Source organism: Chelonia mydas, chromosome 4 (genome assembly GCF_015237465.2).
Source record: "Chelonia mydas isolate rCheMyd1 chromosome 4, rCheMyd1.pri.v2, whole genome shotgun sequence".
In the NCBI taxonomy this organism is placed as follows: Eukaryota; Metazoa; Chordata; order Testudines; family Cheloniidae; genus Chelonia; species Chelonia mydas.
Genome location: NC_057852.1, coordinates 16,172,546 through 16,197,538, shown reverse-complemented (window position 1 = coordinate 16,197,538; position 24,993 = coordinate 16,172,546). Strand labels below are relative to the sequence as shown.

General features: G+C 44.7%; 1 protein-coding gene across 3 annotated transcripts in view; it reads right to left on the bottom strand.

The window, feature by feature from the left end:
• The window catches only part of FRAS1 (Fraser extracellular matrix complex subunit 1), a 299,172-nt gene that overhangs the window by 59,864 nt on the left and 214,315 nt on the right, over positions 1–24,993 (bottom strand). For all 3 annotated transcript variants that reach the window (XM_043544852.1, XM_043544853.1, XM_037896738.2), the window contains exons 33-43: positions 20,584–20,698; positions 19,892–20,029; positions 16,951–16,983; positions 16,012–16,143; positions 14,924–15,049; positions 13,759–14,006; positions 8,891–9,042; positions 6,310–6,472; positions 5,244–5,376; positions 2,998–3,188; positions 1,902–2,055 (exon numbers count right to left, since the gene is read on the bottom strand). In XM_043544852.1, coding sequence (XP_043400787.1) covers positions 1,902–2,055; positions 2,998–3,188; positions 5,244–5,376; positions 6,310–6,472; positions 8,891–9,042; positions 13,759–14,006; positions 14,924–15,049; positions 16,012–16,143; positions 16,951–16,983; positions 19,892–20,029; positions 20,584–20,698 — 1,585 coding nt within the window. The remainder of the gene's footprint in view (positions 1–1,901; positions 2,056–2,997; positions 3,189–5,243; positions 5,377–6,309; positions 6,473–8,890; positions 9,043–13,758; positions 14,007–14,923; positions 15,050–16,011; positions 16,144–16,950; positions 16,984–19,891; positions 20,030–20,583; positions 20,699–24,993) is intronic.

Sequence of the window (24,993 nt, the reverse complement as noted above, 5' to 3'; positions counted from 1 at the left end):
GAGAACTGGTGATTATTCTGCATCAGGCGATCAGCACCATTAAAGCTGTCTACACACAGAGCCATGCTGTGTCCAGAGACACTGTTCTTCAGACAACATGGGCATGCCAGCAGGGCGGATGGGACAAATGCTGTCAGAACAGTTACGGACAACTGTGCTTGACCGCCTGTCTAATATGCAATGACTGGCAGAACCATGTCAATCGAGAGTTTTGAGGACTGGCTCTTGGGATTCATTTCTGGTGAGGGCAAGTTTCACAGAATCTTAGACTATTTTTCTCAGGTTTTAAGTGACAAAGGTCTGATTATGCCCACTAGGGACTGGTGTGCACTGGGGGCAGAGTGGATCTGCAATTGGCCCAGCTGGAGCTCCAGGAGGGATGGTGCCAGAGTAACCTGGTGCATAGGAGAGGCATGCTTGCTACACCATCCATTAGACGGGTACTGCAGAGGCTTCCCTCCTGGGCCAGTTGATTCAGCTGGCCAGGGCTGGGGGAAGTGTGGTCTTGATCCCACCTCCTCCCTTTCCATTTTGAGGTGCTGGAGACTGAACTGTGGGGTATTGTGTGGAGAATAGGGGAATGATTGCAACTACAACTACAATCCAACCCCTACTAAAAGAAAAAAAAAAACTGCAAGAATAAGTTGTTGTAAATAATGAACAGCAGGTTTCGGGCTGCTGCAAGTTATTATTTCCTGGCTTCAGATCCAGAGCTACACATCAGTTCAATCAGCATCAGAGGAACATGCAGAGGAATGGTTTACAGCTCAAGTGTTTGCTTTGGCATATAGAACAAAAGGAGCCCATATGCCCCAGCAAAGCATAACACGGTTTTATTATTATTCTTTGACAGGTAATTTTCTCCATAGTGAAAATATATCCCAGCACTCTGTGCATTGCATGCGCTCTCTGCCGGGGTTACAAAGGGACCCATTCCAGCGGTATGCAGCAGTTAAGCTGGCTTCAAAGTGCAAGAAGTCCGACAGGTTAGCAGCCTAGCTGTGTGTGCCCCACACTCCAAAGCTGTTGTCAAGTTGTTCTGCCCCCTGAATTCAATAAAGAAAAGGAGGCAAGAAGACCAGGTAGTGGAAATGTGGGGGTGGCCTGGGTTAACTCGAATGTCTCCTGTAGGGTCAGATCCTTAGCAGAGTACCAATCTGTGTAGTTGGGCCAGGACTGAGGGCAATGGGGGTGGCATCCTCTCCTAAACTGGCAAAGCAGCTGAGCAGCTGCTCCATGGAGGTTTCTTCAGCCCAGTAGATGAAGTAGCCCTGCGCTCCCCTACTGCAAGCCCCCTGTTGAAAGGATGCCAGCAGGCTCCACGTAGCAGCAGCTCTTCCAGCTGCTGCTTCCCTTCAGACCCATGCCATGCAGAGGCAGTACTCCTGTGTGTCTCCCACTCCTTGTCAGGTGACACCTCCCCGATTGCATGGCCAGGCGGAGCTGTGAGGCCAGGAGGAGGGGAACGGAGTTACCTGATCACTTTATAAATCGATTATTCATTTTCTAGTCAGAATGCAAAGTAAGCAGGGAGAGGGGCTTGTGTGCCGTGGTGATGAACTCCGTGCTGGCCACTGCCACTGAACTTGGCCCCCGGCTGCGGGTAAAACCCATGTCTGGGGATGCTGTAGCAGGGCAGGCTGATGGAAAAGAGCAGCCTGAGAGAGATGGGTCTGGTGGTACTGCCGCTCTCCCGCCCCAGACCAGTCCCTCCTCCCCCTAGCCATAGACCCTGTGTCTCCTCCAGCACAACATCCACCAAAAGGCCTCTAAAAACCCTCAGGAACTGCCCTGTCACGAAGGGTTAAATCGCCCCTGGATTAGCCAGCACATATGTATTTTACATGAACAAATCAGGCCTGTCTCACAGCAAGAGATATTCCACCTATGCTCGGTCTTACCATGGTCAGGCTTTTTGGTAACTACAAAGACCAGCTGCTCCTCTGGAGTGTCCAAGTCCTGCAGGCTGAGGGAGGTACTGCTGATCACCACCCCCGAGCTGCCGTGCACTCTGACAGGCACCAGCGTCAGCTTCGGGGGCTCATCATTCCGCCGCTACAGAAACACAAAGACAGGCAGGATGTCCCAGAAGAAAACTCACTCACAAGAAGGGCAAACTCACCATGAAGATGTAGTAAAGAGGAAATTCCCCTGAGATAAAAATACATACCCTTGACTTGTTTTACTGTTCACAGTTTTAAGTTTGTTTTTTTTAACTAAAGTGTTGTACGAGTCTCCTGCATGTTGGTCAACGTCCTGCCTCTTCCGAGATGGAGGGGGACCAATAAATGCCTTTGCCACACGCTCTGAGAAAGGGGAATTGGTGCATAGTTGTGTTGCCCAGCAACAGAGCAACAGATTGTTATGCAGTCACACTCTGATCCCCCATTTCCCCCTTGCTCCATGGGAAAGCCTATCGAAGGGAGACTGTGTAGCCTTGCGGCCAGAGCATGAGGATGTGACTCAGGAGAGCTGGGTTCTATTGCCAGTTCTGCCACGGGTCTGCTGGGTGATCATGGGCAAGTCACTTCCCCTTCTGTGCCTCAGTTTTCCCCTATGTAAAATGGGGATAACAAAACTGATCCTCCTTTGTAAACTACTTTAAGATCTAAATTTGAAAAGCGATACAGAAAAGCCGGGTATTCTTATTATCCATGCCAGCCCCAGGTGCATGTGTCATCTCTGCCAGCACTATAGCTGATTCATATTATTTCCCTGGTCACACTAGCTTAGCTGCCCTGGCTGGTGTTTTGGTGGGTGAAGCTATCCACTGCCTGCCTGCCACATAGGGGAGCGGTGGCCCTGTAATTGAGGTAGTGAGCAGAGAGGCATAAGGGGGCACCTTACCCTCACTCCCTCCCCTGCATGGGTATTCAGAGCGCGGCACAATCTGGTGCTAGGTCAGCGGTGGCAACAAGACTTGAAAAGCCATCCACATCGTTGGGCGTGGGGCGGGGCTTTGTTAACCACGTGTCGTATTCCTTAGACGGCGTGTACCTGGATGGTGATGTTGACGCTGTGAGTCTCGGACCGGCTGAAGCCATCGCTCACATAGAATGCAAAGAAGTCATTAGTCGGCTCGATGCTTTCATGGACGCTCTGAAAGTAGTAAATACTGTTCTCCAGCACGTCGTGAATGGAGAACGATGCATCTGAGCCTGCAGAGCCCCCAGGGCCAAAAGTCCCACCTGGAAACAAAGCACCATCTGTGAAAAGATGCTCGTTTCACGAAGAAAACAACGGGAGTAAGGAAACGATCCCAAGTTCTGCTTTCCCATTCCTGGAACTGATTGTTAACGTGTCTAGTGACCCACCCAGAAAGCTGCTTCTTTGGCACTACGAAATGTAAAGATCTTGTTGTTTTACATACAGCGGCTGGCTTCAGTCCCCTTTTATGAGGTTTGCCTTCCACGATGAAGCAGTTACGAATGCACCATCTTTCCCCAGCAGAACCAACAGCCCAGCTCACCCTGGCAAAAACAGTTTGGCTGTCATCCATTAAAGGTCTGTTTAATCAGAGGAGCTCAGTCTTTTTCAAAACACTGACTCATTCTGGCTCTTCCATAGGATACAGTGAATATGTCTTGCTTAGTAGCCTGCAGGCCCCAGAGGAAAAACAATTGCGATTGCTGTTATAAACCACTACATATTTGCGATCATGTACCACACAGAGGTATCTCAGAAACCACTGTTCTTCCCCCTGTACTTAGAATACAAGGTAACTGCAATAAGTGTGTGATATCTTCTGGCAAACAATGCCCCACTGTACTTCTCGTAGCTGTGTTGGGAGAGTGCCTAATTTGGTCTGGTGGCTACAATTATCATGAGAGCTTTGCTCATGTCTAAATTCTGAGTCCCCTACAACCTAATCTATTAGAAAGAGAAAAAACATCACAGCAGCTGAGTGATTTACAGTTTGTCCCCTCCATTCCCTTGTTCTAATCCTGGGAGCACTGATCGATTTCAAATTTCCTTCCCCAATGACTGCTTCTACAGGGGAGAGGGTGAAAACAAACATCTCTGCCATTAAGGTCTCCCTGATGAGACAGAATCCTGAAAAAAGACCGGTTCCAGCAATGAAAAAGACAAGGATTTACCAGCGTCCTAACAGTAACACGGGCTTGTAAATTAACACAGTCCAGAAGGGATGCTGACAAGCCAAGCCCAGAACAATAGGAAAGGCTAGGAAAGAGGTTTAACAACAAAACAAAGAAAAAAACGTCGTTACTCAGATTTTTTTTACTCAGTCCTCTCAAAGGCAAAGCTCTCATGTATCTGCCCGCACAAGGACAGGGCAAAAGCTGAGGGCTGGATTGTATCTTTAGGGTCCCCAAGCTGGGGGAGCTCTCTGTATGAAGATCTCCCACTTTACAGCGTCTTCCCCACCAGGCAGGGGGTGGAAGAAGCAAAGGAAGGTTAATGCAGGTAGAAATTTAATTAATTTCTCTGCAGAGTTCCTTCTATGCTGGGGAACTGCCCCTCACAGGGGGATCCCAACAGGAAGTGCTGCCTAAGAAGTCTCTGATAGCTCAGCTCCAAAGTAACTGCACTGCCAAAGAGCCGGATCATGGCCAGAGGGAAGCAAGGGCTGCTGCAGAGGCACCAGATACCCGAGCTACGTGCAGAACTTGTGGGACCTGCAGGGTCTGTGAGCCAAGCCATTGGGTTCTTCAGTGCAGCCACTCCAGGATACAGGGGAGCAACCAACCACATAGGGGGAAAAGGAAATTATAGGCAAAGGACACTGGGACCAACCACTCCCGACAGGAGCATCTGCATGATTTAGGAGCACAAGTTCCAGGAGGAATGTCCACAGATAATATGAGAATCTAAAGCTCAGGTCCTGCAGCGAAATAAGAAAAAATAATAGCAGCCACACTTTGCAGCTTAGCTAGTTTTAAAACTGCAGTGCAACATTTATTAGTTGGAGTCAGGGAAGGATTTCTATGGATAACAAGAACAGCCCAAGTTACAATAGTAAATATTAAAAATTAAACAAGGTCTCTGTAAAGGATGTATACCCCCTTGCTGGGACAACCTCTAACTTTTGAGGGTTAGAAGGAAACTTTCCCTGGGGCAGGTTATCTCACCACTGCTGACTGCAGGGTTTCTCTGAAGCAGATGGTGCTGGCCATTGTCAGAGACAGAAGCATGGGGTACCCCATGCCTCATCCAGTCTGGCAATTCCTGTGTTCCTATTTCCTGACCAAATACAAGGAAAAACAGGTGCAGATACAGTTTACCTGTCCTTGTGTTTTCAATGTACCCATATATTGGTAGCGTAATTATTGTAACCATTAGGTCGTCTTTGGCTGCATCATAGTCAGTGGCTAGGAGATGGTTAACTGACAGCGGGACACTGCCTCCCTCATCAACCTGAAAAAAAAAAACAAGGTAAAAAGAAGCGGAACAAACATGCTTCTGAAACAAAAACAGGTTCAATAACCATTGCCGAATGGCCTTTATAATCAGTTCAAGGAGGATTTCATCACACGAGCGTCTTAAACTTATCCCTTTACCTGTTTCTGCATGAATTCTCTAGCTCACTCTTACTACAGGTCACTGCTGGAGTATGCAGGGGGTAAATCTCAATTCTTCCCCTGACACTGCATGTTTTATAAAAGTTCCTGCCCCTCCCTACCCATAGGATATAAAAATCCAATGTAACGCTGGGGCTAGGTTGAGTAAGAGCTTATCTTGCCCCAGCAGCAGTCTGCATGCCACTGGGCTAGTGTCAATACAATGGGAGTGGTCTAAGCAGCAGAGTGTATCCCGCAGTGTCACAGTGACCTGTTGGGGGTTGTGGTTTGCTCAGTGGGAAGCGTTTGATGGCTAGGGAGGGGGAGTGGAAAGCTGGGAAGGGAGGGAGAACACATTAAAGGGTTCAGATAAGCACTCTGAAATGGGACATGCTGAGCCAAACTTCCAGATGTTTTTAGGTTCATCCATCCCGAGACTTGTGTGTGTCACCTGGTGATACAATGAGCCAGATCCCCAAAAAGTGGAAAGCAGCACACTGCCACGGATATCAATGGAGGCACACCGATTTACACCAGTGGAGGATCTGGGCCACTGTGTGCAGCGGAAATGACTGGATGAGGTTCAGGGACATGGTGGTACTGTTAACTTCACCAAATAGTTTCACAACACTTTAAACATACAAGATTGCATGTGAGACACAATGCTTTCTCGCATTTGTACTAGACCCCAGTTCACCGTGGTTGCACAGCAGCCAGGAAAATAACTGTTCAATTGTTTATGTCACACGTGCTTCTGCTACAACTTCCTACATTCTGGGCAATTACTCACAGTGATAAGGTCAGCAAAAGCAATGATCGAAGGCCTGTTCTGGACAGAGGCGATAGTGATGGTAAACATCTGGCTGTCGAGCCGATTGTTGTCAGCATCGAAGACACTGAAGTGGAAAATATCTGTGACTGGCTGATTGTCAGTCTCAAATTCAGTTGAGTATCTGTATCAAGAATCAGATCAGCAAGTCAGACAGACAGCCTGCTGAAAGGATTTCACTTCCTATGTGTAAGAACTGTGCGGGCAGGAACATGCCTCTTTTCAAGGAGATAACAAGTCAATCCTTTCCTCCTCTATCTTGTCCATCCAGAAAGAACGAATATTTTCCCATGTCCTTGGGCGAGTGGTGTTGATCAGGAAAAGGCGGGTCTGAGCGTGCTGGCTAGTCAGCCATAGTGAAAGAACATTCAGATCGTTCCTCACATAGCGCATTGCAAACCCGATGTGCAATCATGCTCTGAAAGACTCTCAGGGAAAGCAGGACCCAACACCGGGTGGTTAGGGAAGAACACGGGAGGTGAAGGTTATTGTACAATGAGAGTATTGTCCCAACAGATCAAACCTGCCTTTCCTGAAAGAAATATGGTTTCATTTTTCTTTTCTTCTAAACTTTTAAATCTGGACACTTGTCTCCAGTCCACCTGCATGGCAGAGACGTGGAGTGGGACTTTCAAAAACACTCAGCATTGGCCTACCTCTGCTTCTCACTGAAGTCAACAAATTCTCATCATCTTCAGTAAAAGCAGAGGCAGGCCAATGTTGAGCGCTTCTGAAATCCTACTGTTTCTATCATGATTTTTCTATGATTTTTATTCACTGACTTATTTATGTGCTTAAGCGTTATCACCTTCAGTCTCCACTTTGCTGATGTTAATACACAAATGTTCTGGCAGCATCATTCCCCTGTGCATAGTTGTTCAGTCTAGTCTGTGCATGTGTATGAAACTACATCTATATTGTTGGAAGGATACAGCGATGCATGGATCTTAGTTTGGTGTCATACAGCAAGAGCAAGTATTGGCTCCTTCTGCATAGGAGCCAATGACAGGCTCAGCTTTGACCCTGTCTGGAAGGGAAATCCACAAATCAGTGGTGCAGTTTATTAACATAAGAATGGCCACACTGGGTCAGACCACACTGGGTCAGACCATTTAGCCCAGTATCCTGTCTTCCGACAGTGGCCAATGCCAGGTGCCCTAGAGGGAATGAACAGAACAGGTAATCATCAAGTGATCCATCCCGTCGCCCATTCCAAGCTTCTGGCAAACATAAGCTAGGGACACCATCCCTGTCCATCCTGGCTAATAGCCATGGATGGACCCATAGGTGCCAACTTCTCCTGGCGCCGGTGGGTGCTCGCGCGCCCCTACCCCGCCCTGACTCCACCCCTGCCCTGCCCCCATTCCAACCCCTTCTCAAAGTCCCCGCCCCAACTCTTCCCCCTCCCTGCCCCTATTGGACTCCTTCCCCAAATCCCCGCCCCGGCCCCACCTCTTCCCCGCCTCCTCCCCTGAGCGCTCCACGTTCCCGCTCCTCTCCCCTCCCTCCCACAGCTTGTTACGCTGCAAAACAGCTTGTTATGCGGCGGCAAGCACTGGGAGGAGAAGCGGGGGTGCGGCGTGCTCAGGGGAGGAGGCAGAGGCAAGCTGGGGAAGGGGAGCGGGGAGCTTGTCTGCTGGTGGGTGCAGAGCACCCACCAATTTTTCCCCATGGGTGCTCCAGCCCCGGAGCACCCACGGAGTCAGCGCCTATGGATGGACCTATCCTCCATCAACTTATCTAGTTCTTTTTTGAACCCTGTTGTAGTCTTGGCCTTCACAACATCCTCTGGCAAGGAGTTCCACGGGTTGACTGTGTGTTGTATGAAAAAATACTTCCTTTTGTTTGTTTTAAATCTGCTGCCTAGTAATTTCGTTTGGTGATCCCTATTTCTTACGTTATGAGAAGGATTAAATAACACTTTCTTATTTACTTTCTCCAAACCAGTCATGGTCTTACAGACCTCTATCATATCCCCCCCTTAGTTGTCTCTTTTCCAAGCTGAAAAGTCACAGTCTTATTAATCTCTCCTCATACGGCAGCCGTTCCATACCCCTAATCATTTTTGTTGTATCACTTTTTCAGCATGGATAGTTAGAAAACACTGTTTCCTGTTGGAGCTATAGCACAGAAGATACCACTGTTCACACAATACCAGCCAAGTATAGGAGAGACATGAATTAGGTGTCAAATGTTTCATGACTGGAACTACTTCAAGTAAAGGATTTTTTTCTTTTATATCATCATATTTGGTATTGCCTAACTAAAAAATCAAAATGACAACACATATAGAGACAGATTTTGAAGACGTTGAAGCTAAATAGCACTATGTGAGTGCAGCAATACTCTATTTTGTATACACAATCACGGTCATTTTTATTATCACAAGATACAACAGTGTAGTTATGAGACACCATCTCTGCTATAATTTATAAATACTGTATATCCCAACATTAATAACATATGTTCCCTGCAGATGGTGCTCTGAAATTCTCGCTGAGCCCAAGAAGATACGGTGTGGTGAAAAATACCTGTTTATTACCTGATTCTCTGGTTGTTGATATCGTCCATGGTGAAATTATAAACCTCAGAAAGCTCTTCAGAATGCTGCCCAGGTGTGGTCCGCATGAGGGTGCCATACATGGGCAGAGAAATTAACTGAATTCTTATTTTCGAGCCAGCAGAATTATTGTCCTAATAAGAAAAGCAAGGCCAAGCAGCAGTGTTTGCTTTTGTTTTTTTATGGTGAACATGAAAGAAAAAAGTCAGGGGGTGAAATATATAGATACTGGGCTAGAGCCTCAATTAATGTAAACCCTCAGAGTGCCTTTCATTTCAATGGAGCCATACTGATTTACACCTGCTGAGAATCTTGCACAACGTGTACCTTCATTCTCTCATAACTGAGAAAGTGTTCTATCTATCTGTGTCACACACACACACTCCTTGGGGTATAAGTCGAGCGTATTTCATTTTCAAATCACATTAAACACCACAATTAAAAGTAGAATTTACCTTCCCAATAATACCCAGTTGCTGCCCCCTCCCCCTCAAAAGGTGGACTGAAATATAATTTCTATATGGCAGAGAGAATATACAGAGACTGAGCTAAATTCAGCTCTTAGTTACACCAATGTAAATCTGGAGCAAATTCTATTGAAGTCAGTGGGTTAGTTCTGGATTTACACTGGCACACTTAAGAGCTGCATTTGGCCCATTTAACTATACTATGCGTATCCAACTGTATGATATTATATTGACGTCTGCATCTTTATTAAAAAGTTTCAGGTGACCACATATACCACAGCGTCAAAGTTTTAAGTCACCGTAGCCTCAACATACAAATAAATAAGCCTCTTTCCCTTACCCGCAATTGTAATTCCACTGACTTCAATGGAAGTAAGAAAAGCAGGTTTTGACCCATAGACTTTCATTACATACATTAAAGGAGCAAGATTTATGTTTTACATAAGATTTGAGTGCCCACAAAAATCAGACACCTAATGTCGACTTTTGATCATTTCACCTTCCTCCACCACAAACAGTGCTATTAAAGTGATGGCACCTGAAATCCTTTTTAATGTACTAAAGTGTGTCTCCCAACAGTCTAGTCAATGCAAATCTGATAAAATACCTTAACATAAATTTTTCAGTGCACTGAGTGGTGATTTAACCATATAATCACAAGTGAAATCCCCCAACTACCATGTGGAAAACCTCATTGAGTGACATCAGCCTAAGTGACATCAGTTTATGTAATTACGTATTGTTCATGATATCACACCAGTGATGCCAACTCTTGCCACATGGGTGTTTCTCTTATAGCCGCAGCTCCTGCAGTCACATGATTATGTGAGACTCTGCTTTCATTTTTTAAAAAAGTGTCTAGCCTTCATGGTGGCAGAGAAAAGCCTGAAAACATGAACCTAGAAACCAGAAAGCAAAGAAAAAGCCACCATGTATTATTTTTTAAAAATCTTGTCATTTTTAAGCCAAAGTCATGATTTTTGAATGTTTGGGGTTGACAATACAGTCATACTGTGACATACAAAAGGCTGTTATTTCTAAGAGTATGACAGGGTACCCTCTAGGACAATCGCATACCAGCATCAACCTCCTGGACACCACGATCAGCTTCAGCAATGGAACCCTACAGACAACTATATACGCCATACCTACCTTCATAGACCCAGTAACCACTCAAACACATCAAGAAATCTGTTATCTGCAGCCAGACACTCAGATACCACAGAATATGCTCTGAGGAGGAAGTTCGGGATATATACCTTAACACACTTAAAATTGCCTTCACCAAACAAGGACTGACTACCAGAGAAATAGATCACATCATGGAACAGACCAACCAACTACGCTGAGAGAACTTGCTTCATTTTGGAAAAAAAAACAACCCTATGACTGCACACCCTTAGTTATCACCTACCACTCTGCACTGGCACCCATATGAAATATCAAACAATTACAACCAACACAGTCCTTACTCAATTACAATCCAAACTCCTTCTTCTGGCCTTCAGACAACCCTCCAACCTCGCCAAGCTCATTATCAGAAGCAAGCTCCCTAGAGACCAGGCCACACCAACTCAAAGCAGCACCAGACCCTGCCATAACAACAGATACAAAACCTGCAGACACATCTCCACTACTACGATGATCAACACCGCCCACAACACACGTTTCAAGATCCATGGGTCCTACACATGCCTGTCACAACATATGGTGTATCTCATCCAGTGCACTAAATGCCCTGACAACAACTATTTATGTTAAACAATCTATTGCACCTTGTATGTAGCTGTGAAGCTTGAGTATCTTTCCCAAACCTGAAAAAGAGTTCTGTGTAGTTTGAAAGGTTTTCTCTTTCATCAACAGAAGTTGGTTCAATAAAATATATTACCTCACCCACTTTGTCTCTCTCAGGTATTTGTACGTTATTTGCAGAACAAAGAACAGGCAAATCAATTACTCAGCTGTAGAAGTGAACTAGTGCGATTTTAAACCAGGGGAGCACAGGGTCAAGTAATCTGTGTCTTCATCAGAACCTGAAGAGGAAATTATAACTCCCCCAACCTAACTTAAAAGTTGTCAGCTTTAAACCATTACATAAGATATGGATGGGACTCCCACATCTGCATCATCCACAAACTCCCCCCATCCTGTCTTGCTCCAACTCCTATACCCGCCACCCCCCAATTGTCTCCTCCACAAAAATTTGTATGACGGCTCCCGGTGTTGCTTTCCCTCATCCAGAAACCACCACCGGGACAGTTGTTCTGCCTCCCTTATGAAAACTTTTTGACAGTTCCCATTGCTGTTTTTCCTCAACACACACACCAAAAAACCTCATCCCAATCATCGGCTCGTTGATGCCTTTTCCCCTTCCAAGCGCTCAGGATAACACCGAGCACTTTTCATCTTCAAAGAGCTTTACAGATATGAGGTAACATTTTCAAAAGTGCCTAAGTCCTATTCTCAAAAGAGACATAGGCGCTTCGGAACCTAAGTTCCATTGACGTTCAATTAAAAAGAGGCTCTCATGGGCCAGATTTTCAGTGGTATTTAGGCACTTAAAAAATGCAGATTGGCACCTAGCTGGATTTACAGAAGTGCCGAAGTGTATGTCTAACTGAAAAACAAAAACACAACCCCACAGCAGCGCACCTGAGAGCCCACGTCATGTCAGGTTTGCGCTACAGGGCTGAAAATAGCAGTGTAGCTGTTCCGACTTGGCTGCAGACTGAGCTCCGAGATCCCCCTGCTCATGTGTTTTCAGAGCCAGGGCTGCAGCACAAGCAGGAACGTCTACACGGCTCTTCTTAGACCCACAGCACGAGCTCCAGGAGTCTGTTGACCTGGGCTCTGAGACTCGCTGCCCTGAGGTGGGTTTTTTTTTTTGCTGCTTACGTACCTAGCTCCCGTTTAAGTCAGTGGAAACAACCACACATAGGGGAATGATGCTACCCTGCTTAGGCACTTTTGTAAATGCCACTAGCCACCTATCTGCCTCTTTAGGTGCTTAAATAGCCTAGTAAATCCATCCCTAAATCACTTATGAAAGTGGGACTTAGGCTCCTGAGGCACTTCGGCTGAAGTGGTTCGTGGACTTTGTAGTAGTCATCTCGACAGGAGCGAATTTGACCCTGGGTGCCTTTCTGGGCTATTAGGTACAATAAGTATATATTCCAGGAGCTCATTCAAACCTGTACTAAGTATCCAAAGGGCTCGTACTTTAAAATGCAGAGCAAGACATGCTGTTAATAAGCAGGAACGACTCCCTAGGGGCCATTTTAATCTGTCAGATGAACAATTTTCAAGCTGCAATGGTCTATTGATTCAACAGACTTTTATAATTCTGTGATTTTTATAGGACAGAATATTGTCTTAACAGATATTAATAGAGGATGGGGGAAATCATTTGGCTTTTTATTTATTTTTTAAGTCAAAGCAGTTTTGTTTTTTTTAATTTTGCGTTTTAACAAAGACCAAAAACATATCAGAAATGAGTGAACTTCAGTACAAGGTGGGTAAGGTATTATCTCACTCTGCGTAAGCTCAAACGCTTGTCTTTCTCACCAAGAGAAGCTAGTCCAATAAAAGAAATTACCTCGCCCGCCTTGTCTCTCTGATATCCTGGGACCAACGCAGCTACAACACTGCATGAACTTTTGTATGTCATTTAAATTTGTAAAACTTGAAAGAGACCAAGGAGATTTTTTTGGACAAATGGTGCAATAATATTGCTTTCTGGATCTGACACCTTTATATGGGTATGTCCCATGTTTCTACCCAAAGCCTTTTTTTTTTACAATTAAGTTATATAAACCCTGAAAATAGGCCATTAAAATGCTTATAGTCCCTTAAATTGTGAAGCTTGTGTACAGGTCCTGTCTACGAAATCCACTGCTAATTCCATTGCTACAAAATCCACTGCTTCTAGCAAAGCACCACACTTCTGTGACACCATTGATACTGGAAAACTCACAGCATATGCAAGCAATGTATCACAGCATGATGTCACAGAATTCCAGGTCGTTCTTTAGCAAACGAGGAAGAGCCAGTCAATATCAGGGAGGGAAAAGAAGTTTTAAAGAAGATTATTGCTGAGCAAACTCACAGGCCCGGTTAGTGAGGGTGTTTGGTGCATAAATATGGGATTAACTCAATTTTCACTTTTGCTTTGCAGTTCACCTTTACTTCAGTCAAATATGTATAGCCTCGAAAATCTGGTAGGATGAAAGAGCTCATTATTCCCTTTTTGGCAGCTGTAGTCAGGGTATAGTAAAAGGCTGAAGTATTTGACAAGTATCAACATCCTGAAGGTGCAGTGGTCTCCTGAGGGAAAGGAAGCTAACTGAATGCATTGGGTTTAGGAAGGAATGGATACAAACTTACAATGTAAGCAAGGTGTGATCGGGAGAGAGTCACAGAGCTTTTACTAGCCACCGTGACTGTCAACGAGCAGCCAGGGGCCAGCCGGGGACCTTCGCTATCCATCAAGGACACTTCAACTTTCAGCACCGTTGCTGCAGTGGTAACGCCGTCAGTTACAGAGATTTCCATGCTGTCCTCTGCTACTGATGAGCCATCGTGGACATATTGTAAAGCATTTTGGGTTACTTCCTCATACGTGAAAGTGTCTCCTTCCCAAAAAGAAATATAAAAACAGTGATGACTCTATCCACTGCATGAAATTAATACTTTAAGTTCAGATCAAATGCCTCGGGCCCAGATGAAGCAAATCACTTAAGCACATGCTTATCTGGTATTTGATGCACACTTTACAGCTGTGTGAGCTCTGATTCTATCTGAGGGTTTCATTAATGAGCGAGAATGTATGCAGGGAGAAGCCATGACCTTCATAGTAGTACAGAAAAACTGTGACAAAATGAGCAATATTTTACTAACAAACTTTCCCATTTCTTGTCAGCACAGCATTCTTCTTTTCCTTCCACGTCCTTCTAAAATCCACATCTCTTGCCAAGGCTTCCAACACCAGGGCTACTCCCTCCCCATCTATTCTTTGCATTGCTTTCCCATTATCCCCATTTTACAGATGGGAAAACAACTTGCCTAAGGTCAACCAGCAGGCCAGATGCTAAGCCAGCAATAGAACCCAGATCTCCTGAGTCCCAGTTCAGTGCCCTACCCACTAGGGAATGCTGCCTCCTGGATCAACAGAGCTGGGACTTGATTTGGAGTCTCCCCCTTTCCAGCTGAATGCCCAAACCACTGGGCTACTGAGGAGTGAGGAGTCACTTTCTCTCCAGGGCAAATTTTGAGAGGTCTCAGTTTTGTCCAGATACAGAATGGGAAAATTTCTGGTGGACAGGTGAACTGTTACCTGCCCAGCTTTAGTGAACGTGTTCAGTGCTCTGAAAATATTACTCAGTCAGCTCTCTGAAGAGCTCGTGACAGGCAATTACTAGCAATTTATTATTGACAAACAGATCCTAACTCAATTGCTTATTAAAAATTAACAAAAACACACAGATAGGGAAAATATACTGCCTTGGTGACTTCCCCCAACTTGAATTCCTCCTCTTCCTGCTCAACTCACCTGCTTTCATGTGCTTGTGGACCCCAGCGTTATACCTGAGCAGAACCCCATGGTGAGGAGGTTCCACCAGCTCAAAGAAGAGATCTTCAGGAGCTGTGTCTGCGTCACTTACTGCCAGCTGTATCCCTGCATCGGGGGAATACACAGCGCTAGCGTTGGAACTGTAGTCTGCTCTACAGCGAACCTTCCCTTACAAGAAGCATTTCTAGCATATGCAATTTTACATGCATTAAATGACAGAAATTAATGGGCTCTAATTGAGTTCATATTTTAAAATTAATGTAATTCTGGAGCTCTCATCTCCTCCACACAAATGTCTGTGGGTCTGCCTGCCTGGAGATAATTTGTCCCTGGTGATGCTGAGGTCATGAGTTCAAACGGAGACGTTATTGCCAATCAGACTTACAAGTGACAGCTAGCATGACCTTCAACTCCTAACCATGTGGGAGGGGACTGCATCCAATTGTCCATGTGTTCAGACAGCCCCATGATGTAATGTGAGTGGGTCTCTGAGTCCATCTATAAAAATGCAACACTTCCTTACCCGAGCACATAGAGCTGGGCAGCATGTTCTCATAGACCAGACAGTGTTATGTGCTACATTGCTAATACCGGGCCAGAGTCTGCCCCCTGGCCCATGGCAATACAATGTGAGGGAGAGAGTGGGGAGCCCTCCCGCCTTGCATAGCCCACCAGAGCAGGTCCGAATGCAGCCCCTGGACTAGGCAGAACGCAGGGACCGGAAGCACGATGCTCCCCTAGCAGCAGCTCGGCCAAAAGGGGAAGAGCGTGGGGAACAGACGAAGCCATGGGGAAGGGGTATATGCCGGACCCTTCCAAGAGGTGCAGCAGTTTGAGCTCTTGGAATGGAGGTGCTGGGCTCAGCACTGCCACCAAAGCAGGTTCTGGGCTAAATGCCACAATCTAGCCCCTAGCAAAAGAGATAGGCCCACACCGGAATTTGAACCAGCTGCATGTGCTGGGCTCATGGCGATGACCCCAGCCTGTTCAGCACGTTCTCAGAGTAATCCCTTCAGCCGTGCTCGTTCAGAATAGTGCCTTTGCTACACGCCCTCATGGCGCCTCACCAATTGTAGCCTTGCCACCCTGGCTGACCTCCAGAAACGGAGCTGTGACCTGGAACACCGGAGGCTGCTCATTCGTCGAGAGCAAGTGAATGGTAAACGTCAGTTCAGGGGTGGTATGTTCTCCGTCGGACACTACAACCAAATGTAAACACATCTGCATTAACTGGCTTGTTTTAAACGACACATGTTGAAACGCACCTAAAAACACATTCCAGGCTGGCTGCTTTTCACCACTGATTGTCAAGCCACAGTAGTTTCTCGCCCCATCCCCCTCTAATTACCTTCCAGACACAAGACTACATAATTTAGGAGTTCTGAAAAAACTGTCTTCCTTTATCCCTAATCCGTCCCTGGCAGAACTAACGTACTGGAAGAGCAGTGCTGACTCCATGTGTGCGTACACACATGTGTACGCCTCTCTCTATTACAGACTGCAGTCTGGAGCCAGAACACACGTGGGTTACCCAGAATAAGGGATACTTGGCATGCCCATGCTAGGCATCACATTGAAAAGGCTTAAACAAGGTAACAAGTTATTACACACTTCAGTTTTCTGAAATGTTTCCATACTACATTTAATAATCATTGAGTCAAACTTTGCTGTCCTTACTCACGTCAATGGGATTTTTGACTGAATCAGACATGCAGGATTTGAATTGATGGTTAGAAAAAGAGGCATATCTGCTATTAAGAAAACCAACTCCTGGCTCCTACCAAGGAGTCATTGTCTTCCATGCATCTTAATCCACAATTTGTGAAAACAACCATTCAAGTATTTCTGGTGCACTTTTACTTTCACAGACTTTTACTCAACACTCGTAAGTCCCTGAAATGGGAGCTGGGCGGGTGGCAGGCAGGGAGAGGTAAAGCAAAGGACATTAACAGGAAGGAAAAAGTACCATGACCCTTATGCCAGTGAAAGAATAGTGATTAATATACCTGTGAAACTGAAGTTCACCGACTCCGGGAGACCTGCAGGGGGAAAACAAAGTAGAGCACATTTATGACTAGCATAGGAAAAAAATAAGGTCACATGGATTTAAATCCATTTTGTTTTCTACAAAAACTGGAATATCTTTCCTGACATTTTATGGAGGCAGCTTACTACATATGCCTCAGTTCTGGGTGTTACAGTCAGGAACTCCTAACTTTTAATTCCAGCACTGCCACTCGCCTGCCATGCAGCCTCGGAAAAGCCACCGAGTTTAGACACCTCCATTAGTGGTTGTTTAATTTGCGACATCTTGGGCCTGGTTTCTGGAAATGCTGAGCACTGACAAGTCCAACTGAACTGAACTCAGCTCTTCTAAAGCAGTAGGTACAAGACGTCCCAAGATGGGTACTCGAAATCAGTGGTAACTTTTGAAAGTGTAGCAGTTAGCTCCCCTCTGTCTCAGATTCCGTATCTGTAAAATGAGAATGCTAATACTTCCCTACTTCCAGGGCTATTGTAAGGATTAACTGCTTGTACTCCGCTTTGTAATTGTTAAGAACTTGGAATTTAATACAATTAACAGAGAAATGTTCTGCTATTCAATGCTACAAGGTAGCCAACTTTACAAAAGAGAATTGCATAAATTGGTGTTTGTATACCCTGACAGGCCCAGCGATTTACTAATAATTGCTTCTAGGTTTCATTTCCTCAGCACACACAGCTCTGCAAATCAGGGAGTGCTAATATCACCATCATATTTCACTGACTGAGTTGAGTTCACTGCAGACAGAGTGATGCTACTCTAATAAAACTTGATTTGCACATTGTAAGAAGGCAGGGTGGGGTTTACCGGCCTGTACTTGCGCCAGCCCTCCTGTCAGTTACTCATTTTCGGCTGTCTTTTCAGAATGAGGCTCCAGGATTCAGAACATTGCATAGCACAGCCACCCATCATCAGCAAATACAGAGTTGCTCACTTGTTACTGAGTCAATTTCTACACTTCTATTTCCAACAGAAAGTAGCTCAGTACATACAGACCATGAAGAAAAGCTACAGTAGAACCTCAGAGTTACGAACACGAGAGCTACAAATTGACCAGTCAACCACACACCTCATTTGGAACTGGAAGTTCACAATCAGGCAGCAGCAGAGACCCAAAAAAAAAAGAGCAAATGGAGTACAGGACTGTGTTAAAAGTAAACTACTAAAAAAATAAAGGGAAAGCAGCATTCTTCTTCTGCATAGTAAAGTTTCAAAGCTGTACGAAGTCAATGTTCAGTTGTAAACTTTTGAAAGAATCACCACAATGTTTTGTTCAGTTCTGAACATTTCAGAGTTCCGAACAGCCACCATTCCCGATGTGTTCATAACTCTGAAGTTCTCCTGTAATTGGTTCTATATGTCACCACCAGTGAACTAACCACTCCAACACAAACAGGGTTACTGTACCCTGTGAGGCACCATACACCTCTATGATAGAACATTAAAAAAAATCAACTAAAACACTCAGGGCTAGATTGTGCCAGATGGGCACTGCTCTAAGCAGGGGAAATACAGAGCGTTGCCTTGTCCTCCCTCGTGCCCGTGGAGGGACTTTGCATGAGGGAGGCTTACTCTGTGTAACTAGGAAGGCAACATCTTGGTATGAAGGGAGGGGATGGGCCACGGCTTGACTGCTTTAGTCTAGGGCAGTGTGCAAAGGGAGAACACGGAGACTGCAACTGTGAATCGCTCTTGCACTGGGTGCAGAAGCAGGGGGACAGGGAGTCTCCTTCATCCTCTCCCCCACACCCATACAAGGGCCAACCAAGTCAAATTAAAACAAGTTTCTAAATATCACATGCTTTCTCTTCTTATTCCACTACAAAAATAGAACATCCCAACAGACACTAAAAGTCAGTAAGAACGCAATGATTTCTTGAGGAAGAAGGAACTTGCTTTGGCCCATCAGACTCTGTACTGCATGCCTGTGCATTGTTGGCTTTTGTTTTCACAACACCCATTTAGGTTAACACACAGTTCTGAAAGGCAGCCCCAGACCAGGATGCAAAGACAGCCCCCTCTTTCCATTGGTTTATCTCCACATTATGAGGGACTCTTATGTGGAGTTACAGGATTAGAAAATGATCAGCTTATAATACAACCTGAGTGGTTGAAGAACATTTTAAGAGAGCCCCTCTTGATGCCAAGTGGACAACGTGGCCCTACATTCTTTTTAAATGTACGTAATACACTTTGAAGAATGGCATTTAACATAAGGATTTGTCCCCGCTGAAAGAACTTGGCTGCATATCGTATTGCCATAAGGCCTACAGAGTTATGCATGTAACATGATCCCACACCTGTCAACTTGCCATACCCAAACTAGGAAACAGTATGGGGCAAAGATCCAAGATATAGGAAAGTAACAGTTACCATCCATCCATCTACTGCAACATCCAATTTCCAACAGTGGGTCAATGCCAGATGCTTCAAAGGCAGTCATGAAACCCATAATGCATTGAGTTTTGCAATACTGTCCCATAATTAGAGATTTCTGTCATGAGTGACAAAAAATAAAGGGTAGAATCCTGGAACTATTGATGTCAATGCCAAAAGCTCCTATTGATATTCATGGGGCCAGGATTTAACCCAAAGTACAGAAAGTTGTGGGATCATTCTCCGTGGGACCCGTAACATTCTGAACAATCTCAATTTCACAATTCAGCATTTCCACTGTAAAGAGGTCACAGTAATTCAAGTCCTAATCCTGCTCCTCTTGAAGTCAATGGCAAAGCTTGCATTAACTGTGTCTTCACAGTTTAATGGAAGTCAGTTTGGCCCATAACAGTGAGAGAATGCTAGTTTTTTAGAGGGAAAGAGGCACACCCAGGTCTGTAATGGGAATTAGTGGAGATACTTCCACATTCTTGACACAGAGCTAGTGAAGAGCTGGTGTTTCTTACCAGCAAAAGAGAATGCCATAATCTCTCTGACGTGTGGAGCTGCACTGGGTGGACGGTAAGCAATCTTGCCATGGTTTATATCCGCTTGCGTGAAATACTTGACTGGGGAAAGGGGCCTGTCTCTGTGCTCCACAATTCCTAGAGAGACAGAGAGCTCATGTTAACAAGAGGCATCCATTTCATTTTTAACACTGAACAATCAAGGCTCTGCCACTGTCCCTTCCCCCCTTGTAGTGCTATTTATGTCTTCGATGTTATCTCTGCTTACAGTCTCCAGAATGGGTCACCCAGCCATAGCCCAAAGCCCAGATCTCTGGACCTAACAGAGGACATTGTGAATTAAACAGAGATTTCTAATTAAGTAAGCGCTGCAGATGCTTATGGATGGAGAGGTGAAAAGAGCAAAACCATTGGGTGCAGTGTGCAATGTATTCCGGACGCTGACATTACAGAAAGCTGGCTGGGCACTGCTCACCCCTCTGCTCACCGAAAGAATCAGGTTGAGAAACAGATGGTTTGAAAAGTATTGAAGGAAAATAGAGAGATTAATAGCTGCCTGCACAGACAGATACTTTGGATAAAGCTAGAGAACTTAGAAGAAATGGCAATAAATGCACAGAAGTCCTTAGCCTCCAACACTAAGACTTTTGTTTTAAAAAAAAAAAAGAAAGCATATTAATAGCACATCTTGCCTTGATTTGGCTGCAGAGGTAGAGTCACGTTGAACACGATTTTCCCACTCGGACTCTCTGAGTCTACAAAGGAGAGATGATGCGGCTCAATCACGGTCACACGATCCTCCAGCGCCTAAAAAACACATTATACAATGAACACAAAAGCCAATGGTACCTGGAGATTTCCTCAGAAATACAACAAATCAATTGAGAGATTTGTTCCCCAAACGAACCAATCCTTAAACACAAGAGTCTCCAAATACCTGATCTTTAAAGTTATACATTTAGATCCCTGACTGCGACGTACTGGGAGAGCCTTGGCCAAGTCACTTGATCTCACTGTGCCGTCTGTCCAACGGGGCAATACCCAGCTACCTTTAGGAGGTGCTGTGCGGTTCGCTAGTGGGTGAAACGTACCTCCGTGCAGAAGGTCAGCGCAAGGCTTATTCACCACCTATGTCTCACTTATGACTTAATGTTGTAAACCAGATTCAGATTCTCATATGGAAGGGGCTACAGGAACGCCAAGTATTAAGCATTAAGAAGAGAGAGCACTTTATTTTACCATCATGAGTCTTCTTTTCTCCAGAGAACCAGTGGGAATCAGAGATGAGCTAAACTGAGATTTTACGTCCATGCAAGAAAGTTGGAACCTCCCCTCCCCCCTTATACTCTTGTGCTGGCTATCCTGACCTGGGCGTGGTCTGGGAATGGAGGTGTGAACAGAGCTATTGCTGCCTCGATTTCCCTCACCAATCCAGGGACTGGTAGGCCAGGAATGAACAGAGTCTTGTCTCTGCCTCTCCCCCACATCCAAACACACCAGCCAGTACAGCAGAGCTGACGGGGCAGGGTGTCTGCTTGTCCTGGGATGGCCTTGCTGCAGACTGGAGCAAGGGGGAAGCAGAAAGGGATATGTGCCTCAGAGCAATGCTTCTTTTACAGCCCCCCTCACACACACGTTTAGCAGAATGGATGAGGAAAAAATAATAAATGTGATTTAAAACTACTGGGTGAAGATACAAGTCATTCCCTAGCCAGCTTATTGGTCTAGTCAGATCTGTTTTCAGTGAATCTGCTTTTTTAAAAAGATCCTGAAAAATTTCCAGCAATTTCCATGGGAATGTCAAGGAATAGCAGCTTTTCCTTTTCTTTTCAACCCTTTTAAAAACAGCGTACCGTTTCCTGCGCTACAAGAACATTATCAATGCTGGGTCAACACAACACTTCAAAGGAGCCACTGTGGGTGTGAGCACACTGTACTGCATATTATATATTGTGACGGGGCAAGGCCAGATGGCTATAGAAAAGTAGTGGGAGATAGATATACTAGCTCCAGGCTAAACAAATCCCTGGTACCAGGATAAGTGAAATGGCAGCTGCTCCAGGTCAATTAAGACACCTGGGGCCAATTAAGAACTTTCCAGAAGGCAGGGAGAACGTTAGGTTGATTGGGACACCTGAAGCCAATCAGGGGCTGGCTGAAACTAGTTAAAAGCCTCCCAGTCAGTCAAGTGGGGGTGCATGTCAGGAGCTTGGGAGGAAGTTGTGCTGTTGGAGAGGCTGAGTAGTACACACCATATCAGGCACAAGGAAGGAAGCCCTGAGGTAAGGGTGAAGTGGAGCTTGAGGAAGTGAGGGCTGCTGTGGGGGAAGTAGCCCAGGGAATTGTACATGTCATGTTTCTAAAAGGTCAGCTACCATAGCTAATGCTATTAGGGTTCATGGGCTGGAGCCCGGAGTAAAGGATGGGCCCGGGCTCCCCCCCCACCACCTTTGCCCCCTGATTAATCACTGAGACTGGGAGACAACAGAGACTGTGCAAGGAAGGATAACTTCTCCTCACCTCCCTTGCTGGCTTATGATGAAAATGGCTCAGTAGACTGTGACCCTTGTCTCTAGGGAAAGAAGGGTTACGTGGAGGATCACAGTGAGCCTCTGAGGCTAGCGAAATCCACCAGGAAACGCGGGACCCACGGAGGCAAGGACAGAGCTTTGTCACAATATATATAACTTGTGGATGTATGATAGTCTTAATCCAGTGGAATTAACTGCTGCAAGAGGTCATGGAGTTAAATACTCCAGCTGGATCCTAAAAGGACCCAGATTATTTCATGATCACCAACATCTGTAGCTACACAAGCTAAGTTAATTACATGGGCAATTAAACCCCCTGCTTTAGAGCATGAGATGATCACCTGCTGAGGATCAAGAAGATTTTTTTCCTCCCATTCACCATATCGTGTATAGTCTACTACCTTATAATACTGAAACTATTGTAATGGCAGTATATAAATCAGTGGTATACGGCTACCCTAGAATACTATGTTCAGTTCTGATTACTGTATAGCAGAAATAGAAGAGATTCAGAAAAAAGAAGCTACAAAGAACAGAGGAATGGAAAAATCTCCTTATGAGGAGAGATTGAAAAGACTAGGAGTGAAATCCTGGCCCCACTGACGTCATCAGTAAAACTCAAATTGACTTCAACAGAGTCAGGATTTCACCCTGAAAATGTTTAGTTTAGAGTAAAAATGAAGAGGGAATGTGATAGATATATACAAGATAATTAATGTTACAGGTAGGTTTGGAAAGATTTAATTTTTATCGGTCAATGTCAATAAACAACGATTTCACTGGACACACACAAACTAATGAAAAAATATTTCCATTGATAATAATCCAAATTTACAGACAGGCAAAGTAAGGAAACTGCTGCTTGGGAACTTATTAGAGTCCCACCTCAATGTGTATATAAAAAGGGTTTATAATGCCAGTGTTAGCAGAGGATTTTTACTTCGTACATTTTGACATGTGATGTTGACAGTTGGTGTTTTAACTCTGATAAAGTTTTAATTTTTAGAACTTCAGTGTCTACTGCTATGAAATGGCTGTTGTCTGACCCTCCCATCCCTTCCAGTAGCTGCAAAAATTTCAATTGATAAACATCTAAAAACAAATGCTTAAAAATAAATAACGATATTATCCGTCCAAACCATATAAAAATAAAAAAAATGAATTCTGCCAAGCCTTGTTACATGGAAGGTAAACTGAGGACTCATATCTATCCTCTCTTATAATACAAGAAGGGGATATTCAGTGAAATGGAAAGACAACAAATTTAAAACTGTAAAAGGTAACTACTTTCCTAATTAATCTATTACTTACAGCAGGTAATATTGTGGAGAACAGTAGGATTTAAAAAAAAGATTACATTTATATGGATAGGAGAACATGTGCAATATTATTCAATGGGATATAAATAACTATATTATAGGTGGGGCTGGTACCACCACCTATTACTGAGGTTGCACAACGCATCCCATTATAAGACCCTATTTTCAGTTGCTTATAACTTTGCCAAACTTCAGTTGTTTGGACAGAAATTTTCCATGCTGGGTGCCTGCATCAGGCTGATTTAAAATATATATATCAATTTCAGCCAACATCGTTCTGCCATTTTAAAGAACAATGCTAGGGGGAAATTTCTTGTGGCCCTTACTCTGACATGCTCTAGAGCCCCTGTGCTTTGGATCAGGGACTTGACATTTGGGAGGGGTCCTTTTACCATCTCTGTAAAGATCTGCCCACATCCGGCCAAGTTATAAGCCTTTTAAAGTTTGCACATGCTCACTAGAGACTTGCTAGAGCTTTATCGCTAAAATCTCCAAAGATTCTATCCTCATTGTGCATGTCCAAGCTTCTCATGGCTTCTAGTGCTGTGACCGGACTGGGCACGAGCCATTCCCAGATGGAATATGCTCCATCCCTCCACAAGTCCCAGGACTTTCCTAGCATTTGAGTGCTCAACTTTGTAACCTTAATAATGTACTTTTAACACAATATTTTGCTATGATTACATAGATAGATAGATGCTTTCATGCTTTAGAGTATAAACCAACTACTAATAGGTAAGATTGAGAAGAAATTTCCTCTATTCCATAATTCTCTCATCTAAAGGATTCTTGTACCTTCCTATTAAGCATCTGATACTGGCCACTGTCAGAGACAGACTACTAGACTAGATGGACCACAGGCGATCCTAGGATGTATCAGGAGAGGCATTTCTAGTAGAGAAAGAGAAGTATTAATGCCAGTGTACAAGGCACTGCTGAGACCTCATCTAGAATACTGTGTGCAATTCTGGTCAGCCACATTCAAGAAAGATTAATTCAAACTGGAACAGGTGCAGAAAAGAGCTACTAGGACGATGAGGGGAATAAAGGGCCTACCTTATGAGAGGAGACTGAAAGAGTTGGACTTATTTAGTCTAGCAAAAAGAACACCGAGAAAGGATATGATTACTCTTTATAAATACATCAGAGGTGTAAATACCAGGGAGAGTGAAGAGTTGTGTAAGCTAAAGGACAATGTTGGCAGAAGAACAAATGGATATAAACTGGCCAAGAACAAATTGAGGCTGGAAAT